This window comes from Xenopus laevis, chromosome 3S, assembly GCF_017654675.1.
Source record: "Xenopus laevis strain J_2021 chromosome 3S, Xenopus_laevis_v10.1, whole genome shotgun sequence".
Lineage (NCBI taxonomy): Eukaryota > Metazoa > Chordata > Amphibia > Anura > Pipidae > Xenopus > Xenopus laevis.
Window position 1 is genome coordinate 110948112 of NC_054376.1, and position 23190 is coordinate 110971301.

Genomic DNA, 23190 nt, shown 5'->3' on the forward strand with positions numbered 1-23190 from the left:
ACAAGCCTGTCCTGAAAGACTTGATAGTGCAAGGTGGCTATATATGAGGGATGCACCGAATCCAGCATTCGGTTCATGATTCGGCCAGGATTCTGCCTTTTTCAGCAATATTTGGATTCGGCCAAATCCCGGCGGAACCGAATCCGAATCCTAATTTGCATATGCAAATTAGAGACGGGGATGGAAATCGCGTGACTTTTTTCACAAAACAAGGAAGTAAAAAATGTTTTCCCCTTCCCACCCCTAATTTGCATATGCAAATGAGGATTCGGTTCGGTATTCAACCGAATCTTTCGCAAAGGAATCCGGGGTTCGGCCGAATCCAAAATAGTGGATTCGGTGCATCCCTACTGTATATCAGATAAAAATTGAATTGCATCGCATCACAGTGCAATTTCTCCTTCTTTTAATTCTTGAAAAGTAGATCCTTACTAAGTGGCACAGGGGGAAAAAAGCCTGAACTTCTTTAAATATTACTCCACTGAAAAAGAACAAAGAGTTGCTTGGGATTGGCTCAGCGAATGCTGTGAAGATGCAGAACACACAGCTAAATGCTTGCCTTAGTGTGCTAGGAAAATGATCCATTGTATCTCAGTACCAGCTTGTATTATGTATGCTTGTTTGCAACTCTCTGCATCATTTATACTAACTGGATTGTGGCAGACACACCAGAATGTCCACAAAAGTTCATTTCTATTGGCGTCCTGTCAAAACACACAATTCAACTTGTTCTTTAGCCCTCGGCTTGTTAATCAGTGAACCCCGGGAGGAGTGTTTTGGTCTCTGTGGGCAAATCTGTCTCTGGCAGGGTAATTCTCACCACAGAGAAATAATTCATTTTTAGGAAATTAATTTAAAGGGCAAGTAAACCCAAAATAAAAAATGTCCTTAAAAGAAAATGTAATTCTATTTATTAAAAAATGTCAATGTTTTTTTTTGTTTTTTTGTTTTTTTTTAAGAAATTGCTATTGAAAGCAGAATTTGCTTAAAGGGGTGGTTGACCTTTAAGGTAATTTTAGTATGCTATAGAATGACCAATTCTAAGTAACTTTTCAATTGGTTTTCATTATTTATGTTTTATAGTTATTTGCCTTTTTCATCTGACTCTTTGCAGCTCTCAAATGGACGTTGCTGACCCCCTTCTAAAAGCAAATGCTCTATAAGGCTACAAATGTATTGTTGCTACTTGGTATTCATCATCTTTCTATTCAACCCCCTCTCCTATTCATATTCCAGTCTCTTATCAATGCATGGTTGCTAGGGGAATTTGCACCCTAGCAACCACATTGCTTAAAATGCAAATTGAAGAGCTGTCGCTCTCTACATCATGATAAAAGTTATCTGAAAGGTAAACCACCCCTTTAATTACTGACTGATACTTTTTAAACAATGTTACAAAAATCTTCGTTCCCCTGCAAAAGACAGGTCTGTTGCAGCTACTTGCCTTAAAGAGATACTGACACCAGAAATTAAACCTTTTTTTACATCTATCATAATATTGCCTTTGAAAGCAACTTATAAAACTTTGCCCCATGTTTCTGTATGAGGGGGCTGCCATATTTGTGCAGCAGGAGTCCGTTGGCATTAGAAACTCTAACTGACAGGCTGAGATGGGACAGTCGGGTTGGAAAACAGTCAGGTTTAGAAACTTCAACTAACAATTACTTACAAAAACAAACCTCTCCACAAAAAACGATCAACACGACCTATAGATAACTTTTAATGTACATTCATATTTTAAAAAGTAGTTTTTCAGTGTCAATATCACTTTAAGGCGGCCATACACGGGCAGATTTAAGATGCCAATTTGAGTCATTTAGACTGATTCGGCAGCTTATCTGCCCGTGTATGGGGCCTTCCCAACTGATATCTGAGCAAATATAGGCTAGATATCGCTATCGAGATCGAAGACCGCATCGCACTATAATTTTTTTTCACCCATTGGACTCTATGGCCGTATTTTTCATGGCGAAACCTGGCGAAAAGTCTTGTGCTTGTACATTAATGATGTATGGGCTAGCCTGAAGCCTGGACCCGTGGGTCGGGTTTGTTCGGGCCGACTTCTGAAGTATGTCCTAGGTAGGGTTGCCACCTGTCCGGTTTTGACCCAGACAGCCCGGTATTTTGAAGGGCTGCCCAAGTCAAGACTTCCTGCCCGGTTTTCCAAATAAAGAAAATTGTGCAGGATTTCCTTGATTGACACGACGATCGGGCAATCGCAGATCGCCATATCATAGCCCCACCCCCTGACATCACGGACACACCCACCTACATCACGGGCCACCCCCTGATGTCACAGCCCTCCCCTCTGCCCATTCTCCACCGCTGCAAAAGGTGACAACCCTAGTCCTAGGGCCGCGGGCGGGTTCGGGCTGAACTTTTGTGCTGCAACAGTCTTAATGAAATTCAGCTTCCGCTTCTTTTCCAGCTACTATTTATACAGGCTAGCAGCATGTGATCTCGCTGCCTTTTCATGTATATTTAGCATACAAAGAGAATGCAGGCCATACTGGTACTGAATAACTTATAATATATATAATATATTTGTTACAAGTCACACTTAAAACGTAATCTTTTTTTGGTTTGGTGTTGCTTACACCATAGTGCATTAGAACTGAATTTTTGGAGACAGCATGTTTTAGTTACTGTAAATGTAATTTATGATGGTTTCTTGACCTCTATAGAGCATTATATCTAAATGTATGTTGTGTAAATACTTTGAATAAATACACAAGTTGCTGCAATTGTGTGTTTTTTTTTTCTGTACATACGTATGCAATGCTGGCCACTTGTGAGTAACTTTATACTGACAGCTGCCGGAGCTCATTTATAGCCGACACTTTGGAGACCCTTGGTATGAAGAGAAAGCACTACTGGGATTGGTTGGCAGATCCAGATGGCAGGCACTGACAGCTCCATGTCACATGATGGCTATTAGTGCCTGTGTTTTTGTTTTTTACAATTCGCTGGCAGTACTGAATGCCAGCAACCTGCAGCTCCCAAGATTGTCATCCAAGGAGGTGGAGAATAAGCAGGGACAGAGTTACAACACAAGAACATTCGTTTTTCAGCCTCCCCCACTCCGTATTTCTTCCTGTCAATCTGTCTAATCATTTTTGGCTGCCGAAGTCCTAGAGCCAATAGTCAGATGGTTGAAGACACATGAGATCTACTTAAGAGAGAAACTCCGCTGCTAAACAGACCTCATTCTGCTTTCCTATGCCGACAAATGCTACGATCCTTGAGTGTCTGCAGTCGTTTCAGTAGAAGAGACAACCTGAATCAAACTGTTCGTAGGCTATACAAATTTGAAAACCGGTTAAATGGGTCTGATTGTGATAGTAGCAGAATCGCCATGGCGACGCAGTACCAATGAGTTGTCATTTTTGAGCTGGATGGGACTAAAACAATACGATGGCCCGTGTGTTGAAGTTTCATCTCCATGAACATCAAGCGACTGGTCTGGAAAAAGCCGATTGCTGTTTTTAACATCCGGCTGAGCCTTGTATCATATTGTGAGTGTTGAATATTTTCAAAAGGGTTTCGGGGAAAACCTGGAGCTGGAGAGAAGCTAAAGATGCAGTCCAGGTACCCAGAAGTCTAAGCATTGTAATGTTTTTGCTTTAGTAAGCACAGTCACTGATACTACATAAATGATATGAGGTATTCAATTAGAATGCACGAAATATAGCTTAGTTTGGAATCTCTAATCATCCTTTTACATTTGGCATCTTTTTATTTTCTATTATATGATGTCAGATCATGCTAGTAGTAGCAGTTCAACAACTGCATGTGTGCTATAGGCAGAATATCTCTACTTGGGCATATATTTATAACTAAAGCCCCCAGGTCATACTCTGAGTCTTTATATATTTTATAGGTGTATATGTTTGTTTAGTTTGCAGCTTTATATATGGAATTGCTTATTTATTCGCTTAAAATTCCTTTTTTTTTTTTTTGTTACACATACTGAAAATCTTATGTATATTAGAAGTACATGTGCGGCATCCATTATCTGGAAACCCATTATTCGGAAAGCTACGAATTACGGAAAGGCTGTCTCTCATGGGGGTAAATTTATTAACCGCCAATAATTTGCCAGTGATGGCTTCGCACCCATCACTACACTTCACCAGGCGAAAATTGTGGAACTTTTTCCACTAAAAATATGATGTAAGTAACAGAAGAATGAGGAAGATCTATGCTCTCCATTGCACTTTGCCTGGTCTGAGCTGGTGAAGGCAAGTCTGGCAGAAGAGGTAAAGTTCAGTAAAATCGTAGTGAATTTGCGGAGTTATGTCCATTCGCCAGAGTGAAAATTCGACTGCCGATAGAGTGCTAATGAGCGCTAGCGTCTGTCTCTTTCACTAGCGAAGTTACGCCAGCGTGACTGCCTAAAAGCAGTCACGCTGGTGAATCGTCGCCTGCGTTAGTCACTTCGCCCTTTAGTAAAACTCCATTTTATCCAAATAATCCACATTTTTAAAAATTATTTCCTTGTTCTCTAATAATAAAACAGGAGCTTGTACTTGATCCCAACTAAGATATAATTAATCCTTATTGGAAGCAAAAACAGCCTGTAGGGTTTATTTGATGTGTACATAGTTTTCTAGTTGGCTTATGGTGTGAAGTTCCAAATTATGGAAAGATCCATTATCCGGAAAACCCCAGGTCCCGAGCATTCTTGATAACCGGTCCCATACCCGTATCATTGTTAAAGAACTGTATATTGACTCCTTTAATTTTAACCAAGTAAGAGTATATCCCTCAAATGATAAAAAATAGCATTAGTATCTAAGCCCCAAGATTTGGGCTGCATATGGTCAACCCCTGTCCAAACACCCTTAATAACAACCCTGATTGAAGCCCTTGTCTAGGGTGCCAAAATACCTTAGCCTGGCCCTGACAGCATATACCTCACAACATTTTGGAAACCAAAAAATGGGCCAAAAAAGTTGTCGCGCCTAGTGAGGCAAATTTTTTTTGACCATGCCCATTTTTGTGGCCACACCCCCTTATTACCATGTTCATTTTACAAAATTTGGCAAGTTATAAAAGTTTTAACATATTTCTGTGTTTTTTTTTTTCCCAGTTATTACAGTTTTGCTAATGAAGGTGAATTGCCCTTTAAGCTGTGAGTCTAACTTTTCCCAAGGGACCCGTTATCTTACATTGTTACAATTACTTATTTGCTTATCTTGAAATTGTTACAAAAGTATCTTATCTGCAGCTGTGGCTGTTCTAGGCTCTCTGCCAAAAGCCAATTAAGTTTAGAAACTTTGTTTCTTTTTCTGGCTTTTCGGTGCAGAGAAAAACGGAACTTTCCAGTGCAAATGTTGGGCTGCGGGTTGAGCTGTCAAAAGAGGGACTGTCCCTCTAAAAACGGGACAGTTGGGAGGTATGTACAGCTCCTTTCCAACATGGAGAAAACATTATGTGCGCTATGCAATTTTATTGCATACTGGGCTGATTATTTGCTTTTTCACATGTTCGAGGGCTGTGTGATAAAATAAAAATAAGTCTGTGGAACCCTGGAGCACCATAACAATTCCTTAGAGGGCTACACCTGGCTTGCGAGCCTCCAGTTGCACAATCCTGCTTGTAAGTATTAGATCACCAAGTATCAGTCAAAAGGGTCATTATATGGGTAATGTTTATAACTATTGATATATAATATGGGCATCTTTTTCTTACAATAAACATCGGGGAGAAAATGAGGTACTGTACCAATATCTTGTGCACTGGTGAACTTTCTGACTATTAGTAACATGCAGAGGCAGATAAGCTTGAACTAAAAATACATCCATAGATTCCCTTAAAAATCGTCTGGCTCGTTATCTGCAGAGGCAGAAATGCCTGTTGCTGGAACAGAACTGTTTGTCTTTCTGACCTGCTACAGCTGGGGATTCTGGGGGCAAGACCACCATTCAATATAGTGTAATATGCAAAACAAAAACCGGTAATAACTTTTTCTCTATTCTTCCATGGACGCAGTGTCGGACAGGCCCGGCGGGACACCGGGAAAAAACCCGGTGGGCCCCGACCCTCGTGGGCCCGCGCCGGGCCAGACCACCTCTAATAGTATAAAAACTTTGAAAAAGTTTCCGGCGATGCGCATCGCGTCGCCGCTTGCGCATTGCCGCTTGCTCAACGAGAAGCGCTGCTCGCGCATGGCGGCGGTCGAGCGGCGCAGTAGGGGGGCGGGGGGCCCTGGACCAGCAGTCCCGGTGGGCCCTGGGCCCCCCAGTCCGACCCTGCATGGACGAATGAAAAGTTGAAAAAATAATTCATAAACAGGTATGGGACCTGTTATTCAGAATGCTTGGGACCTGGGATATTCCCGGATAACACATCTTTCCGTAATTTGGATCTTCACACCTTAAAGGAAGACTATATCCCCAAAATGAATACTTGAGCAACAGATAGTTTAAATCAAATTAAGTGGACTATTAAAGAATCGTATCAAACTGGAATATATATTTAAGTAAATATTGCCCTTTTACATCTCTTGCCTTGAACCACCATTCCGTTATGGTCTGGGTGCTGCCTCAGAGATCACCTGACCAGAAATACTGCAGCTCTAACTGTAACAGGAAGAAGTGAGGAAGCAAAAGAGAAAACTCTGTCTGTTAATTCGCTCATGTGACCTTACATGTATGGTTTTTTTTTTTGGTATGTTTGTGTGCACATACAATCCCAGGGGACGGCCCTTATTTTTTAAAATGGCAATTTTCTATTTATGATTACCCAATGGCACATACTACTAGAAAAGTATATTATTATGAAAATGGTTTATTTACATGAAGCAGGGTTTTTCATATGAGTTGTTTTTTGCAATATATGTTCATAGAGACCTACATTGTTTAAGGGGTATAGTCTACTAGAAAATCATGTAAACATTAAATAAACCCAATAGGCTGGTTTTGCTTCCAATAAGCATTAATTATATCTTAGTGAGAATCAAGTACAAGCTACTGTTTTTTATAATTACAGAGGAAACGGAAATCATTTTTAAAACTTTGGAATATTTGGATAAAATGGAGTCTATGGGAGATGTCCCTTCCGTAATTCGGAACTTTCTGGATAACGGGTTTCCGGATAACGGATCCTATACCTGTGCTGGCATGTGACAAGCAGCATATGGCAATTTCAAGACTAGTCTATTCGGCAAGTGTAGATGTTTTTACCTTGACCAAATTCATGCTCATGCTTACAGCAAGCGTTGTATATTTAGCTGCTTACAGGCCATATGAAATACCGTCAGGCTATTTATGAAAGAAGCTGTAGCTCCCTTCAACATCTCCCTTGTTACTTGTATATGTGACTCAGCATAGGAAATGACATTTGGAACCGCCAGCTTGCCTCTATGAGGAAAAATCTGTTTGTTCTCAAATTGGTGCCATAAGAATAGGGTTTTATTCATTTGTACTTCACCTCCTCTGACATCTCTTAAACAGAACAGCCTCGTGTTTTATGAGCTGTAATGGGGCTGTATACCTTTTCTCATAGTCGTCATGATTTTATTTATATAGTGCCAGCAAGTTAAGTAGTGCAATAACTTCCTAACAACCAGAAATGTTATGTTATGGCGCTGTTTCGCATGGTTAAAACGAGGATTCATTTTAAAGGTGTTGCACTTCATATATTGGAGGTTTTGTCTACAAAGTAATGCTGATTACATCATAAGATGGGATACTGTACCTTTCTGGTGAAACATGTAAAAACTGAGAGCTACGAACACTATCTCATACTTGCAATTTAATCAGCTGCTTGGGCTAAAAAAGACATTAAATGCTTTACTTCCCCTTTAAGAAAGCAATACATAGGTTTTGCAACCCCAGTCATTTAACCTTTCCTTCTACTTTAAAGGAACAGTAACGTCAAAAAATAAGTGTTTTAAAGTAATGAAAATATAATGCAGTGTTTCCCTGCACTGATAAAATTGCTGTGTTACTGTTCCTTTAACCAGTGCACATAGCATTAGTTATATTATGGAAGTGTATGCTGGATTATACTGAATGACTGCTGTATTTATGTAGCGAAATAAATATATATCTTTATGCTTCTTCCCAGTTGGCCTTCACCGGAATTTGATCCAAGCCAAATCCGCCTGATCGTTTACCAGGACTGTGAAAAACGGGGACGAAATGTCTTGTTTGACTCCAATACCAAGCGCAAGACAGATGAATTGTCTGTATCGGTAAGTATGATGTTTATGATGTCTGGAGTGTGTACAGGTATCCATCCATTATCCGGAAACCCTTTATCCAGAAAGCTCAGAATAAGGGAAAGGCCATCTCCAATAGACTCCATTGTAATCAAATAATCCAAATTTCTAAAAACGATTTCCTTTTTCAATGTGATAATAAAACAGTAGCTTGTACTTGAGCCAAACTAAGATATAATTAATCCTTATTGGAAGCAAAAACCAGTCTATTGGGTTTATTTAATGATTTTATAGTAGATTTTAGGTATGAAGATCCAAATTAAGCAAAGATCCGTTATCCGGAAAAACACATTCTGGATAATGCGCCCCATACCTGTATCAGTGTTAAAGAACTGTATATTGACTCCTTCAATTTTAACCAAGTAAGAGTAAATCTCTCAAATGATTAAAATTAGCATTTAATGGGGTTCTTGGATAGAAAGTTAAGTAGTAATAATAATATTGTAGCTTCAAACTCCTATTTTAAATCTGAAAAGAGGCAGAAAAGGAAGGTGAATAAATCAAAAACTATAAAAAAAAATAGTGTATTTTAAAATGAATGTCTGTCTATCTGTAGAAATAAGTCAAATGAACTGGACTTGCTGTGTTTTTTTTTTCCTTGAAGACGTTTTCACCAGTCATCCAACTGGCTTTTTGGATGACTGGCGAAATGTCTTCAAGGAAAAACAATTCAGCAAGTCCAGTTGATTTGACTTATTTCTACAGATATACCATGACCTGGATGAATGAGAATCTTATCAAACAATAGCTGTGCTATTGAGTCTTTTTGATCGAGGCTGTTCAAGGTTGTGGCCAAGTTGAGAATACTCAGGCTTGCCTGTTCAGTGACCAGGGTGAAGATTGCAAAGAATCCAAATGATTGTGAAGGTCAAAAATAAATGTATATCACAGTTGTGAATTAAAGTGGGGGGGAAACAGTGACCGTGCCACCCAGCTGGTGAAAAATATATTTGTTGCAATGTTATTAATAGGGTGGAAAGCTAAGTATATTGGAATTTTTCCTCCTAGAAAATTAGTCTACCCAGGTAAGGTGAGTGGCAGACCTCTGGTGTAAACAGGACCTGTATCCAATAGCACACAAGGAGATTGTGTTATGGGAAATCTGCGCTACCATTGGGTGAAAAATCTTCTGCCATCTGGATCCATTAGAATTGCTGCATGGGAAGTAGCTGTAAAGGTGGCCATAGATGTAACAATTACAAGCTTTCCTGGAAAAGATGTTTCCAAGACAGAGCATTCATTTCAATACACGCCTGTACAGCTGAATCGTCCGATATATACAGTTGTGCTCACAAGTTTACATACCCTGGCAGAATTTATGATTTCTTAACCATTTTTCAGAGAATATGAAGGATAACACAAAAACTTTTTCATTCACTCATAGTTAGTGGTTGGCTGAAGCCATTTATTGTCAAACAACTGTGTTTACTCTTTTTGAATAATAATCACTACACAAACTACCCAAATGACCCTGATCAAAACTTTCATACCCCAGTTCTTAATATCGTGTATTGCCCCCTTTAACCTCAATGACAGCTTGAAGTCTTTTGTGGTAGTTGTGGATGAGGCTCTCTATCTTCTCAGACGGTAAAGCTGCCCATTCTTCCTGGCAAAAAGCCTCCAGTTCCCGTAAATTCTTGGGCTGTCTTGCATGAACTGCACGTTTGAGGTCTCCCCAGAGTGGCTCAATGATAATGAGGTCAGGAGACTGAGATGACCACTCCAGAACCTTCACTTTATTTTGCTGTAGCCAATGACAGGTCGACTTGGCCTTGTGTTTTGGATCATTGTCATGTTGGAATGTCCAAGTACGTCCCCTGCACAGCTTCCAGGCTGATGAGTGCAAATTTCACTTGAAGTTATTTGCGGGTTTTTCCTTGTATCCCGAACAATTTTTCTGACATTTGTGGCTGAAATTTTAGTTGGTCTACCTGACCGTGGTTTGGTTTTTAACAGAACCCCTAATTTTCCACTTCTCAATTAGAGTTTGAACACTGCTGATTGGCATTCTCAATTCCTTTGATATTTTCTTTTATCCGTTTCCTGTTTTATAGAGTTCAACTACCTTTTCCCGCAGATCCTTTGACAATTCTTTTGCTTTCCGTCAAATTATGGTGAGGTTAGTGGGCACCAAACGATCGTACATCTAATGATTTTTTTCTAATGATCTAATAGAGTTGTTATAATGCCCTACACATGAGCCCACTGTATAGTTAATGTTCCATATGTTAGAAAATGTATGGGGGAAACCAGTTACCCAAAAAAATATTTTAAGGACTTTTGCCAGGAATCACTCGGGGAAAAAAGGAAAAGACGCCAGTGTTTTTTGGGACTTAGAAACTTTTTCCACAAAAAAATATGATGTAAGTAACAGAAGAATGAGGAAGATCTATGCTCTCCAGTGCACTTCGCCTGGTCTGAGCTGGAGAAGGCAATTCTTGGCGAAAGAGGTAACGTTCAGTAAAATCCACATCTTAGTGAATTTGCCGAGTAACGTCCATTTGCCACAGCGAAAATTCGCCTGGCGATAGAGTGTGAATCACTGCTACCGTCTATCTCCTTCACTAGCGAAGTGAAATCTGCAAAATCGCCAGCATTAGTCACTTCGCCCTTTAGTAAATCTACCCCTAAGTCTCTAATATATTTATGTGATTTGTCTTCCCCATGTATACTTGTCCATTTGTATGCAGGGCCAAAGAGGCAGCTACCCACAGTTTGTCTTCAACTAGATGATATCACTTGAAATAGTTTTTGTTTGTGCACAAATTGTACGTGTAAACGATTACTTCAAAATAAGCTTGGTCCTACGATAACGAAAAGATCTTTTAAAAGTCTTAATGTCTCTGGCCACCTTAAATCGTGGTAGATTAAACTAGTTTCATTGTTCCTTTATAAAAAGGCAAATAAACAGAGCCTTGTTGCTTCAGCCAACCCCCTGTTGTAAATCTATTATTTGATGGTCTGGACTTTTCAATACAGGATCGAGGAGAAATCAAAAGCAATCCATAAAAAAAAAAGTTCAAAAACGACTGCAGTTTACTTGAGTTTAAGTATTATAAATCCGCCCCCTATTTGTACAGGCCTTATCACCCAGAACAACCAATCAGATATTTGTTTTTAAGCAGCTAGTCTAGTAAATACAACCTGCTATATGTAACAGTACAGCAGTGTTGTAATCATACCTCCCAACATTTTGGAAATAGAAAGAGGGACAAAAAGTTTTGCAGACGCCCATTTGTGTGGCCACACCCACTGCTTACCATTTTCATTTTACAAAATTTGGCAGGTTATGAAAGTTTAAACTAGGGATGCACCTAATCCACTTTTTTGGATTTGGCCGAACCCCCGAATCCTTCGTGAAAGATTAGGAAGAATACAGAACCGAATCCGAACCCTAAATTGCATATGCAAATCAGTGAGGGGGAGGGAAAAATAGAGCCGCGCACAAAGTAAATTTTTTACTTCCTTGTTTAGTGACGAAAAGTCACATGATTTTAAGGATTCGGTTTGGCCAGGCACAAGGATTCGGCCAAATCCAAATCCTGCTAAAAATGGCTGAATCCTGACCGACTACCAAAACAAATCCTGGATTCGGTGCATCCCTAGTTTGAACACATTTTTGTGTTTTTTTATGTCTTATTACAGTTTTGCTAATGAAGCTGAATTGCCCTTTAAGATGCAAGTCACAGTTTCCCCAAAAGACCTGCTTAGCTTAAATTGTTACAATTGCTTCTTTGCTTATCTTAAATTGTAACCAGTGCACCTGGGGAGCGTTCTGGGCTCAGCCAATTAAGTTAGACACTTTGTATCTTTTTCTGGCTGTTCAGTGCAAGGGAACAATAAGAAAGTCTGGACATTTCAATAACAATCGGGCACTGCGGGTGGAGCTGTCAAAATCTGGACTGTCCTACGAAAAACGAGACAGGTCCCCAACCTTTTTTGCCCTATGGACCGGTGTAAAGTCCTAATTTTTTGCAAGGACCGGGGGGGGGGGGGGGGGGTGCCGCGCCAAATTTGGGCTGGCCAGCATCAAATTTCATGTGCGAGCCTCAAATTTTGGTGTGCCAGCTTCAAATCTTGAGCGCCGTCTCAAATTCTGACTCGGCTCAGCTGTAAAGCTGTAGATTGGCTGCGGCCCGGTGGTTAAAGGAAAAGTATACCCCCAAAATGACACTTAAGCAGCAGATAGTTCATATCATATTAAGTGGCATATTAAAGAATCTTACCAAACTGGAATATATATTTAAGTAAATATTGCCCTTTTACATCTCTTGCCTTGAGCCACCATTTTGTGATGGTCTGTGTGCTGCCTCAGAGATCACCTGACCAGAAATACTACAACTCTAACTGTAACAGGAAGAAGTGTGGAAGCAAAAGACACAACTCTGTCTGTTAATTGGCTCATGTGACCTAACATGTATGGTTTGTTGGTATGTTTGTGAGTGCAGTGAATCCTACGATCCCAGGGGGCGGCCCTTATTTTTTAAAATGGCAATTTTCTATTAATGATTACCCAATGGCACATACTACTAGAAAAGTATATTATTATGAAAATGGTTTATTTACATGAAGCAGGATTTTACATATGAGCCGTTTTATGCAATATCTTTTTATAGAGACCTACATTGTTTGGGGGGTATAGTTTTCCTTTAAGGACCCCTGGCCCTGAGCTATATAACAGTGCTGTATAACAGTACCGCCTCATACAGTATTATAGGATAATGTAATACAAAGTGCAAATATCTATCCACTAAGTATCAAAATAAATGTAAGTTTGCTTGGAGGAGCACCCTAAATAAGGAAGTTTATTATCTTTTTTTTTTTTTTTTGGGTATGGAACTTGAAACTTCTTTTTTTCTTGGATGAAGAGTGTGTGGTTTGTTTCTACACAGTGCTGGTAGCCAGCGGAATCAGCGTGGTTTCTATCACATGCCTCACAGAGCTCAGCCAGAAAGCTTGTTTGTTAGGTCAGAGATAAGCAGCAGTTTTACTTCACAAGTCTGTAGTGCAATCATATGACTCCCACGCACTCCTGCCTGTTTTCTGTCTGACCGTGTCAAGTTATAAGGGTATCTTGCGAGCAGCCTGTAAACACATTCTGTTATAAATGAACAAGCCTAGTCAGCAAACAATAATGGCACTTTGTTTATAACCAAGATGTTTGTGTTCTCTCTGTTTCACGTAAGTGTGACTTTGTGGCAGTTGCTCTTTATAATGTAATGACTCATACGTATAGTGAAATATGTCACATAATCATGGTGGTGATCCTGGAATTTCTTACTACAGCATGTGTGTGCATTCCTTTCCACTATACAACTTTCATAATAGTAGTGATTATTGAGTAAGGTCAATTTAGTCATTTGGGGAAGCACAATTTTCAGAGGTCGAATTTTGAATTCATGTTTTTTTTAAACTCCCATGAACTCGACCAGTCAAAATGTATTATAAAAATTTTATTTTTTTTAAAGGACCAGTAACATCAAAAAATTTAATTGTTTTAAAGTAATAAAAATATAATGCAGTGTTGCCCTGCACTAATAAAACTGCTGTGTTTGCTTCAGAAACATTACTATTGTTTATATAAATAAGCGGCTGTGTAGCCATGGGGGCAGCCATTCAAAGGAGAAAGGGGCTCAAGTTACACAGCAGACAGCAGACAGCAGATAAACTCTGTCTGTCTAATGGTGTTATCTGTTATCCATTATCTATCCTGTGCCATTAAGCCGTTTTTCAATTTCCCCCATTGCTACACAGCAGCTTGTTTATATGAACTATAGTAGTGTTTCTGAAGCAAACACATCCGTTTTGCCAGTGCAGGGCAACACTATATGATATTTTCATTACTTTAAAACACTTTCAGTTTTTGGTGTTACTGTTCCTTTAAACTCGGGTCAATTGGATCGTCTGAAAACTCAAATCGAATTTTAATGAAATTTGATTTGAATTTTAAAAAGTTGAAGTGGGGAAGGCTGCAAACAACTCCAAATTGATTCTTGGACGTCTCCCATTGACTTTAACAGCAATTCGGCAGGTTTTAGGTGGCAAATAGTCAAATTTGAGTTCTTAAAGGCCCAGAGTATGATAAATATTGAAAATCGGATACAATTTTTTTTTTTGAAAAACTCGAATCGAATTTGAAAAACTCCCTAGTCCAATTTGACAGTTTTGGCCATAAAAAACCTTGACCCTTGAAGTTGAACATTTGCTGATCAGATATCCAGCGCTACACTGCTGAACAGTAGCTTAGATGTGATCATCATATCCCCAGCCATCCCTATAGACACAATATTTTGGCCTATTATTAAGTGCCCACAAGGTACGAAACGCTTTAGGCCACCCGTTGAGATGGTCGTTTTTGCAGAATAAATCTTTTTTTTTTATTTGCATCATATTTTGGAATGAAGTCTAGTCGACAACATTGGTACATTGCCTGCAAATTGCAGTTGCATTTCATAGTACCGGTAACCTAGTAAGCTGAGTTGAAAAAAGAAGCACCCATCAGTTTCAACATTTTAAAGGGGCAGTTCACCTTTAAGTTAACTTTTAGTATGATTTCAAATAGATAATTCTAAGCAACTTCTCAGTTAGTCTTCATTACTTATTTTTTTATAGTTTTTGAATGATTTGCCGCCTTCTTCTGACGCTTTCAAATGGGAGTTCATCTCAAAAACAAATGCTCTGTAAATCTACAAATTAATTGTTATTGCTACTTTTTATTACTCATTTTTCTATTCAGGCCTTTTCCTATTCGTATTCGCTATCGTTACTTCGCCAATGCGAGCATTTGATTGAGTGAAGATGTGCTGGTGTTCATTTCTGTATAGTGAAACTTCCATAGGGATCTTGCACTTTGGTGCCGTTAACCCATTGATTAAGAAGGTCCCCGATAGGCTAAAACAGCAATTCGGCAGGTTTTACATGGCAAATGGTTGAAGTCGAATTTTTAAAAAGACAGTACATGATACATTTCGATATTCGAATTTTCGAATTTTTTTCAAATTCGAAATTTGATTTTTTTTTTTCATTCGAAAATTCACCTCGACCTTTGATAAATCTGACCCTTAGGGGCCCATTTACTTAGTTTGAGTGAAGGAATAGAGGAAAAAAGTTTGAATTTCGAATGGTCGAATATGGCTACTTCGACCATCGAATGGGCTACTTCGACCTTCGACTTTGAATCGAACGATTCAAACTAAAAATCGTTCGACCATTCGATAGTCGAAGTACTGTCTCTTTAAAAAATTCTTTGACCCCCTAGTTCACCACCTAAAACCTACCGAGGCCCCATAGGCTTCCTAACAATTTCCTGATCGTAGGAATATCCTTCGATCGATGGATTAAAATCCTTCGAATCGTTCGATTCGAAGGATTTAATTGTTCGATCGAACGGTTATTCCTTCGATCGTTCGATCGTAGAAATATCGGTAAATCCTTCGACTTCGATATTTGAAGTCGAAGGATTTTACTTCGACCGTAGGTAAATGTGCCCCTTACTGTTTACATGATTTTCTAGTAGATTTAAGGTATGAAGATCCAAATTACAGAAAGGTCCATTATCCGCACAACCCCAGGTCCCAAGCATTCTGGATAACAGGTCCCATACCTGTACAAAATGTCCAATTCTTTTATAGAGAAATACAGGGACATGTAATATGAAAGAAATGCTCTGTTAATGGCATTTCATATGCTCAGCAGGCAGAGATGGCTGGTTATCCAGAAGGACTCTTTGCCCTCAAGGTCAACTTTATCTCAAAAATAATATGCTCAAGTGACATTTTGCATGGGTATCAGAGTTGGCTGCTCTGTAACTGGAGAGTCCGACTGCTTTGCAAACAGATCTGCCAAAGCTGCACATTATTCTGATTATTTTTTTCCCCCCTTGTTGTTGGTAATTTCATACGTTACCAACAAGGTGACATTAAGATTATATTTGTATGCTGTTTAACAGATCTTTATCACACATGACAGTATAAAGGTAAGAAGCAAGTACATGATGAACTGATGAATTACATGGTGTATCTGTGCTTAAATCTGTCCTTTGCTGAGAGTATAAATACACATTAGTACAGAGAACAAAACAAAGGTTCTAGTTAGGAGCAGGGTACTAACATATGCTCACACAGACTCTCCAATCTCCTCTGCTGTTTTTCACTTTGCTATTGTAGGGTTGCAAGGATTCTTAATGTGTCTTTTCTATACTCTTTTGTCCTTACCACCAATGTGCCCTGCTCTGCTCCTTACTACTTCTCCCAGCATGTGCCATTGTTTTTGCTTCTCTTATTATACATTTTTTCTCTCCCCTTTTGCTAACTCAGTTGTATCTATGTTTCTACATATGTTTCTACATATTTCACATGCTCTATGCTTGGGTTGTTTCACAAAAATGAAATCAGTCGGCAGTGTCGGACTGGCTCACAGGGATACCAGGAAAACTCCCAGTGGGCCCTCTTGTTTCTAAACATTTGGCCTATTTCATGGTCATTCCCTATTTCTTTGTGGGGAAAAAGGCTTAATAATGGGAAAAAATAGTAAGTATATATAAAAGACTAGGAGAATAAAGAGGTTGAGTTAGTAGAGGAGGAATAATAGTTTGGAAATGCCCAAGGTCTAAGGCTTTCTGGTTGGCCCCTGGCATCCCAGTCCAACACTGGCAGTCAGTAGCGTAACTAAAGTGCGCCGGGCCCCCACGCAAAAAAAAAAAAAAATCTTCAGAGGGGCCTGATCCCCATCCTCCTGCCCACTTCCAGAATAACTCTGCCCACTATCCACCTGGATCCCACCCAGACTCTGCCCACTCTCTGCATCGTGTCTCTGCCTCTCCACTGCAGGTAAGAGAGTGGCTGAGGAAGGGAGGTTACTTATAAACCATAGAGGAAGCAGACCCCGGGCCTCCATTTTCACGGTCCCCCCTGCAACTGTGGGGTCTGCTTCCTCTATAGTTACTGCACTGAAAGCAGTATCTGTCTCTTACCTTTGTCTGTCCTAGTGGTTATAACTTTTGAAACATTAAAGGAAAACTATACCCCCCAACCACTGTAGGTCTCTATAAAAATATACAGTATAGCATAAAATAACTATAGTATTCATTTTTTAGTAGTATGTGCCATTGAATAATCCTTGAATAATAATAGAAAATTGCCATTTAAAAAACAAGGGCCACCCCCTGGAATCCTATGATTCAGGGTGCACACAAACAAACCACACGTGTTAAGTCACATGAGCCAATTAACAGACAGAGTTCTGTCTTTTGCTTCCACACTTCTTCCTGTTACAGTTAGAGCTGTTCAGGTGATTTCTGAGGCAGCACAGAGATCATCACTAAATGGTGGTTCAATGCAAGAGATGTAAAAGGGCAATATATTCATTTTGGGGCTATAGTTTTCCTTCAACTTCCTACATCGGGGCACATTGCCTTTATCTCCTATTGTACCAGTTGGTTTTTGGAAAGCTCAGGGAGCATGCCCAGTCAGGGCTGAAGTTAAGTAGTCGGCTCTTCTTCAGTTGTAGTGCCATTTATGTCACTTTTACAAACAGCACATTTATGTGTCTGCAGAGAAAACACATGGTGTGACAATATAGGAGTATGCTTACTAGGGTCTGAAGCAGCTGCTGTTAAAGGTGAAATAAACCCCCCACTAACCTTTCACTGAAAAATTCACAGACCTATGGCATGTTCTACGTGTAAACGCACATGCAAGGCCATTTTTGATCAATTTTCTAGGAGTTCAGCGGGCTGTGGATGTGCACAAACCTTACTTCCCATTTTTATAATCCGGTCCCCGGATGTTGAGTTAAGAGACAATCGATGGCAGTGAATTCATCTGATCTATTTTTTAAAATAAAAATGGCAAAAAATTATATGAATTATAAAATGGAAAGCAATTTTAAAAGTTTGAAAACAACTGCGATGGGAAAATGTGTTTGTAAGGCGAACTGCCCCTTTAATCTGAAACATAATTTGATCATATAATAAGCAACATTAAAGCCAGTGAGAAATGCTTTCTTTTACATTAGCAGAGTCCATGAATTATCAGGATGATTATTAACTGTTTTTCAGTGAATAGATAATGAACAAAAGAGGTGGAGATCTATAGAAATAAGTCAAATCAACTGGACTTGATTTTTCCTTCAAACGTGTGTCCTTTTTTTGAAGACTGCCAAGTCCAGATTCTAAACCTGGGAGAGCAACTTGTTTAGAAGAGGTGTTAAAGAAGCCATATATGTAAAAACTGAAAAACCAAATCTGAATAGAGGTGTGGGGGGGGGGGGGGGTGCGACCTCTATTATCTGCCACATACAATACTGTTTTGGCACCTCTCCCTGGAAGTCTTAATAACACATCAAAACTCCAATCTTTTATGACATCATTGTGGATTATGATAAACAGATTATGCTGATTGGAGCAACATTCCAGAGGATATATATTCTCGAAGGAAGATTTACAAATTATTCTGAATTGAGAAAGCCAGTTGGATGACTTGTGAAACGTCATCAAGGAAAAAACACAGCAAGTCCAGTTGATTTGACATATTGCTAGATATACCATGACCTGGATGAATGAGAATCTTCACAAACAAGAGGTGGAGATGGTCGTTTATATGCAAACAAGTGTACAGAAAGGCTTTGTGCTCTTTTGGTGCCAGCATACATGCCCCAGCATTGCTATTGTTTATATGTTTTATTCTTTGCATAATATTCTTTGTAAATGTGTAAATTATTGCATTATGGTTTCAAACATTAACTGATAACCCTGCAGTTCCCACCACCCACACCTCAGTGACCCAAATGGTCATACAGAGTAGTTTCCTTTTTTGCACTATAATGATACAATTAAAATGGTAAACGGGTTTAAAGTATGTTGCCCTCCAAACACCGTATTTATGTGTGTGAATTTAAATATGCTAAGACTATCCGTGCTAAAAAGCTTATGTTTGTTTTTCCACTTTTCTCTGCAGAAACTTGTGATTGATGCTCAGGTGAAGGTGTTGGGGAAATGCTGCCAGCTCAAGCCAGGAGGGGACAGCTCTACATCTTTGGACAGCTCAACAAACTCCCTGGCATCTGACACGAAAGAGCAGTGCCCAAAGTACCAGGTAATAATGCCAAGGCACAAGCCAAGGGCAATATTGGCATCCTCTGCTCTTGCTTAACTACGACATAGGTCCTGAGGGGCTGATAGTCAATAACGATAGGTCTGTGTGGTCTATTTAACTTGGCTAATGTTGCTAACATTGACAGTATTTGTAACATGTTCAAATTTGTACCAGCACTGGCTTAAACATTGCATTTTAAAGTGCTTTTTGGTTTATCAGATGGTTCCAGTTATACAGTATAATCAATGTAGTCCAGCATGCACTCATTCTCTGCTAATGGTATGCCTGTAATAATAGCCCCCGGTACATTTTCCAACGGGGCTGCTGCTTTGGGTCCCCCCCACTGCCCTAAGGGCCCCAACTGCAAAGATGTGTTGGCCAGGCCCTTCCGCAGATGCAACCTCCCTCCAGCCCCCCCCCCCGCGCTTACATTTTTTACTGTTCGCAGCTGCAACTGGGGACCAGAAGGAAGGTTGGAGGGGTATATATATATATCTATCTATCTATCTATCTCTCGTTCTACAATTCAGCACAATTTGCCAAAGAACATCTGTATGGCTGATTAGAAAGAAGCCCCTTCTGCACTCACACCACAAACAGAGTCGCTTGTTGTATGCAAAAGCTCATTTAGACAAGCCACAGTCATTTTGGAACAAAGTGCTTTGGACTGATGAGACAAAAATGGAGTTATTTGGTCATAACAAAAAGCACTTTGCATGGCGGAAGAAGAACACCGCATTCCAAGAAAAACACCTGCTAACTACTGTCAAATTTGGTGGAGGTTCCATCATGCTGTGGAGCTGTGTGGCTAGTTCAGGGACTGGGGCCCTTGTTAAAGTCGAGGGTCAGATGAATTCAACCCAATATCAACAAATTCTTCAGGATAATGTTCAAGCATCAGTTACAAAGTTGAAGTTACTGAGGGGTTGGATATTCCAACAAGACAATGACCCTAAACACACTTGGAAATCTACAAAGTCATTTATGCAGAGGGAGAAGCACAATATTCTGGAATGGTCGTCACAGTCCCCAGACTTGAATATCTTCGGAAATCTATGGGATGATTTGAAGCAGGCTGTCCATGCTCGGCAGCCATCAAATTTAACTGGACTGGAGAGATTCTGTATGGACGAATGGTCAAAAATACCGCCATCCAGATACTCGGCAAAGGCTATAGGAGGTGTCTAGAGGCTTTAACAGTTGCAAAAGGAGTCTCAAATAAGTATTGTAATAATGATGTAATATCTCTGTTGGGGTGCCCACATTTATGCACCTGTCTAATTTTGTTGTGATGCATATTTCATATTTTCGGTTAATCCAATAAACTTTATATCACTGCTGAAATACTACTGTTTCCATAAGGCATGTTATATATTAAAAGGAAGTTGCTACTTTGAAAGCTCAGCCAATGATAAACAAAACTCTAAAGAATTAAGAAGGGTTCCCAAACATTTTTATATGACTGTATAGCTATAGAAATATAGCCATGTAACATATTTTGCATTAGAACAAATTGCCCTCTCCTCCCCACAGAACCAAAGGAGAGTTAAATTGACAAGTGCATGTGACTTGCTGCCTGGCTGGGATCTCCTCACTTGGCTTGAGTTACATTTTACATAAGAGAGAGGATTTGGCCAGAGGAGAAGGCAGTCATCTGACACAAATAAATATTCTGTCAAGCTAACTTGCAGAGATGACAAGTGTTTTATATTTCACTATCCCTAAAATATCACAGTCAATCTGCTGTCTTTGTAATGCTAACCGGAACTGTGCATTTCTGTAATTTGCTGGTTCAGACATAATGAGTACATATACCTCTGCTCCGATACCTGTTGATGCAAATTTCTTGTTATACAGGGATCTCGGTGCCCTGCTGATGCCAGTATGCTTGGGGAGATGATGTTTGGGTCAGTGGCCATGAGTTACAAAGGCTCTACTCTGAAAATACACCAAATACGGTAAGCTTTTCTATTTTATTATTTTCTTAGTGTTTGTTATCCATTGATTAACACTGAGGCTATCCCCTGTGAATTATTGTATCGGGAGAGTTGCTTTACTTATCGTTTGGGCCTAATAATTACTTCTCATCTGTATATCCTTTAAAAGGGGTTGTTCACCTTCAAACACTTTTTTCAGTTCAAATTACTTTCCATTTTCTATTTGTGATCATTCTTCTAATATTTAAAATGTAAAGTTACATTTTTCACCTTCTAAAGCAGCTCGGGGGGGGGGGGGGTAGGGGGTCGCCGACTCTTTAACTATTTTAAATTGATACATTTCTTATTACAATCCCTGAGTTTCATTAAAGGAGACATTTTGTGTAAAAAATGAAAATGTACCAGTGCTTTATAATCATTTAGATATAGAAGAATTGTGCTTAAAAAAGTATTGTTTCTGTCTGATGTATTGAATATTCTTCAAAAAACCCTAATCTTTCCCTTCTCTTCCACGTCCTGCTGATTCCTTTCCCAGGCTGGGCAGGGGAGCTGTAAATACACTGCACTGTAGGACAGAAACCAATCAGCAGCTAGCAGGACCTGACAGGGAACTGAAGCCTGTCGGTGCTTGCGTGACTGCAGGGCTGTGATTGGCTGTCTCCCTCCTACTGTGCTTCTGGCAGTGACAGGACACGTCCACACCTCGTTTGAAACCGGGACAGGGACCAGAGAACATCTATAGGGAGCTCTAATAAAGGAGCTATTTTTAAAGATAATATTAATTAATATTACTCATAATTGCCTACAAAATTGGGTTTTTTCATTTATCCTAGATGGCTCATTTAAAGGCAGCTGTTAGAATGGATACAATACTTGCTAATATTCCACAGATACTGCTGAGAAATGTATCAACTAATTATATCAACTAAATGTAGCAACTTGTAACAGTTCAGAATCTGCTCCTGGATCACTGAAACACCAGAGGCAGGAACATTAAACTTGAAACTTACATTTTGGGAAAACTGTAAAAGATGGAAAGCAATTGAAAAAAGTCTTTGTTTATGGTGAACAATCTGAAATCTAATTTTGTTGCACCAGTGACCCAGAGTTAAATCCACTGATATGCTGCTTTTCATTTTGTAGATCTCCTCCCCAGCTAATGCTTAGCAAAGTATTTACTGCACGGACTGGGAGTAGCACCTGTGGAAGTCTTAACACGTAAGTACATTTACAGCTTACCTTATATGCCTTGAATATTTCCTTATATTTCAGCACTTGCCATTTCAAGTGGAGCAATATATCTGTAAAGGGTGAATAGGCTGCAGTGGGAAGAATCCATGTGAGCTTTACCTGCTTAAAGGAGAAACAAACCCATAACGTAAAAAAAACCCTACCCTTTGTAGACCCCCCTCTCCCTCCTCGCCCCCCCCAGCCTAGTTGGTACCCGGGGCAAATGCCCCTAACTTTATACTTACCCCTCGGTGCAGATTCTGTCCGCTGCAGTTCGCGGCAGCCATCTTCTTTTCTTCGCTAAACTTCAGAAGCCGACCTCCGTTTTCGGCGCATGTGCCTAAAGTCATGGACATTTTCGTGACTTTCTGCGCATGCGCAGTTGGTCGGGACCAGAAAATTACTCCAACTACGCATGCGCCGAAATGAAGGTCTGCTTGCGAAGTTTAATGAAGAAAAGAAGATGGCTGCTATCAACTCCGGGGGACAGAATCTGCATTGAAGGATAAGTAAAAAGTTAGGGGCATTTGCCCCGGGTACCAACTTGGCTGGGGGAGGAGGGAGGGGGTCTACAAAGGGTAGTGGGGTAGTTGTTTTCTATGTTACGGGTTTGTTTCTCCTTTAAGGAATCACAGAACCCCAGCGACTATACAAGGGATGCAATATTAAGATTACATTTGAATTAATAAATAGTGACAACAGT

The 23190-nt window shown here is 39.8% G+C and overlaps 1 protein-coding gene across 3 annotated transcripts in view; it reads left to right on the plus strand.

The window, feature by feature from the left end:
- Nucleotides 1–23190, plus strand: part of fnip1.S (folliculin interacting protein 1 S homeolog) — an 85058-nt gene that overhangs the window by 21076 nt on the left and 40792 nt on the right. For 2 of the 3 annotated variants that reach the window (XM_018256200.2, XM_018256201.2), the window contains exons 2-5: nucleotides 8074–8200; nucleotides 19183–19320; nucleotides 21178–21278; nucleotides 22401–22475. In XM_018256200.2, coding sequence (XP_018111689.1) covers nucleotides 8074–8200; nucleotides 19183–19320; nucleotides 21178–21278; nucleotides 22401–22475 — 441 coding nt within the window. Of the gene's footprint in view, nucleotides 1–3034; nucleotides 3589–8073; nucleotides 8201–19182; nucleotides 19321–21177; nucleotides 21279–22400; nucleotides 22476–23190 lie in introns of those variants that run through there. The other variant, XM_041588748.1, reaches the window with a different exon arrangement.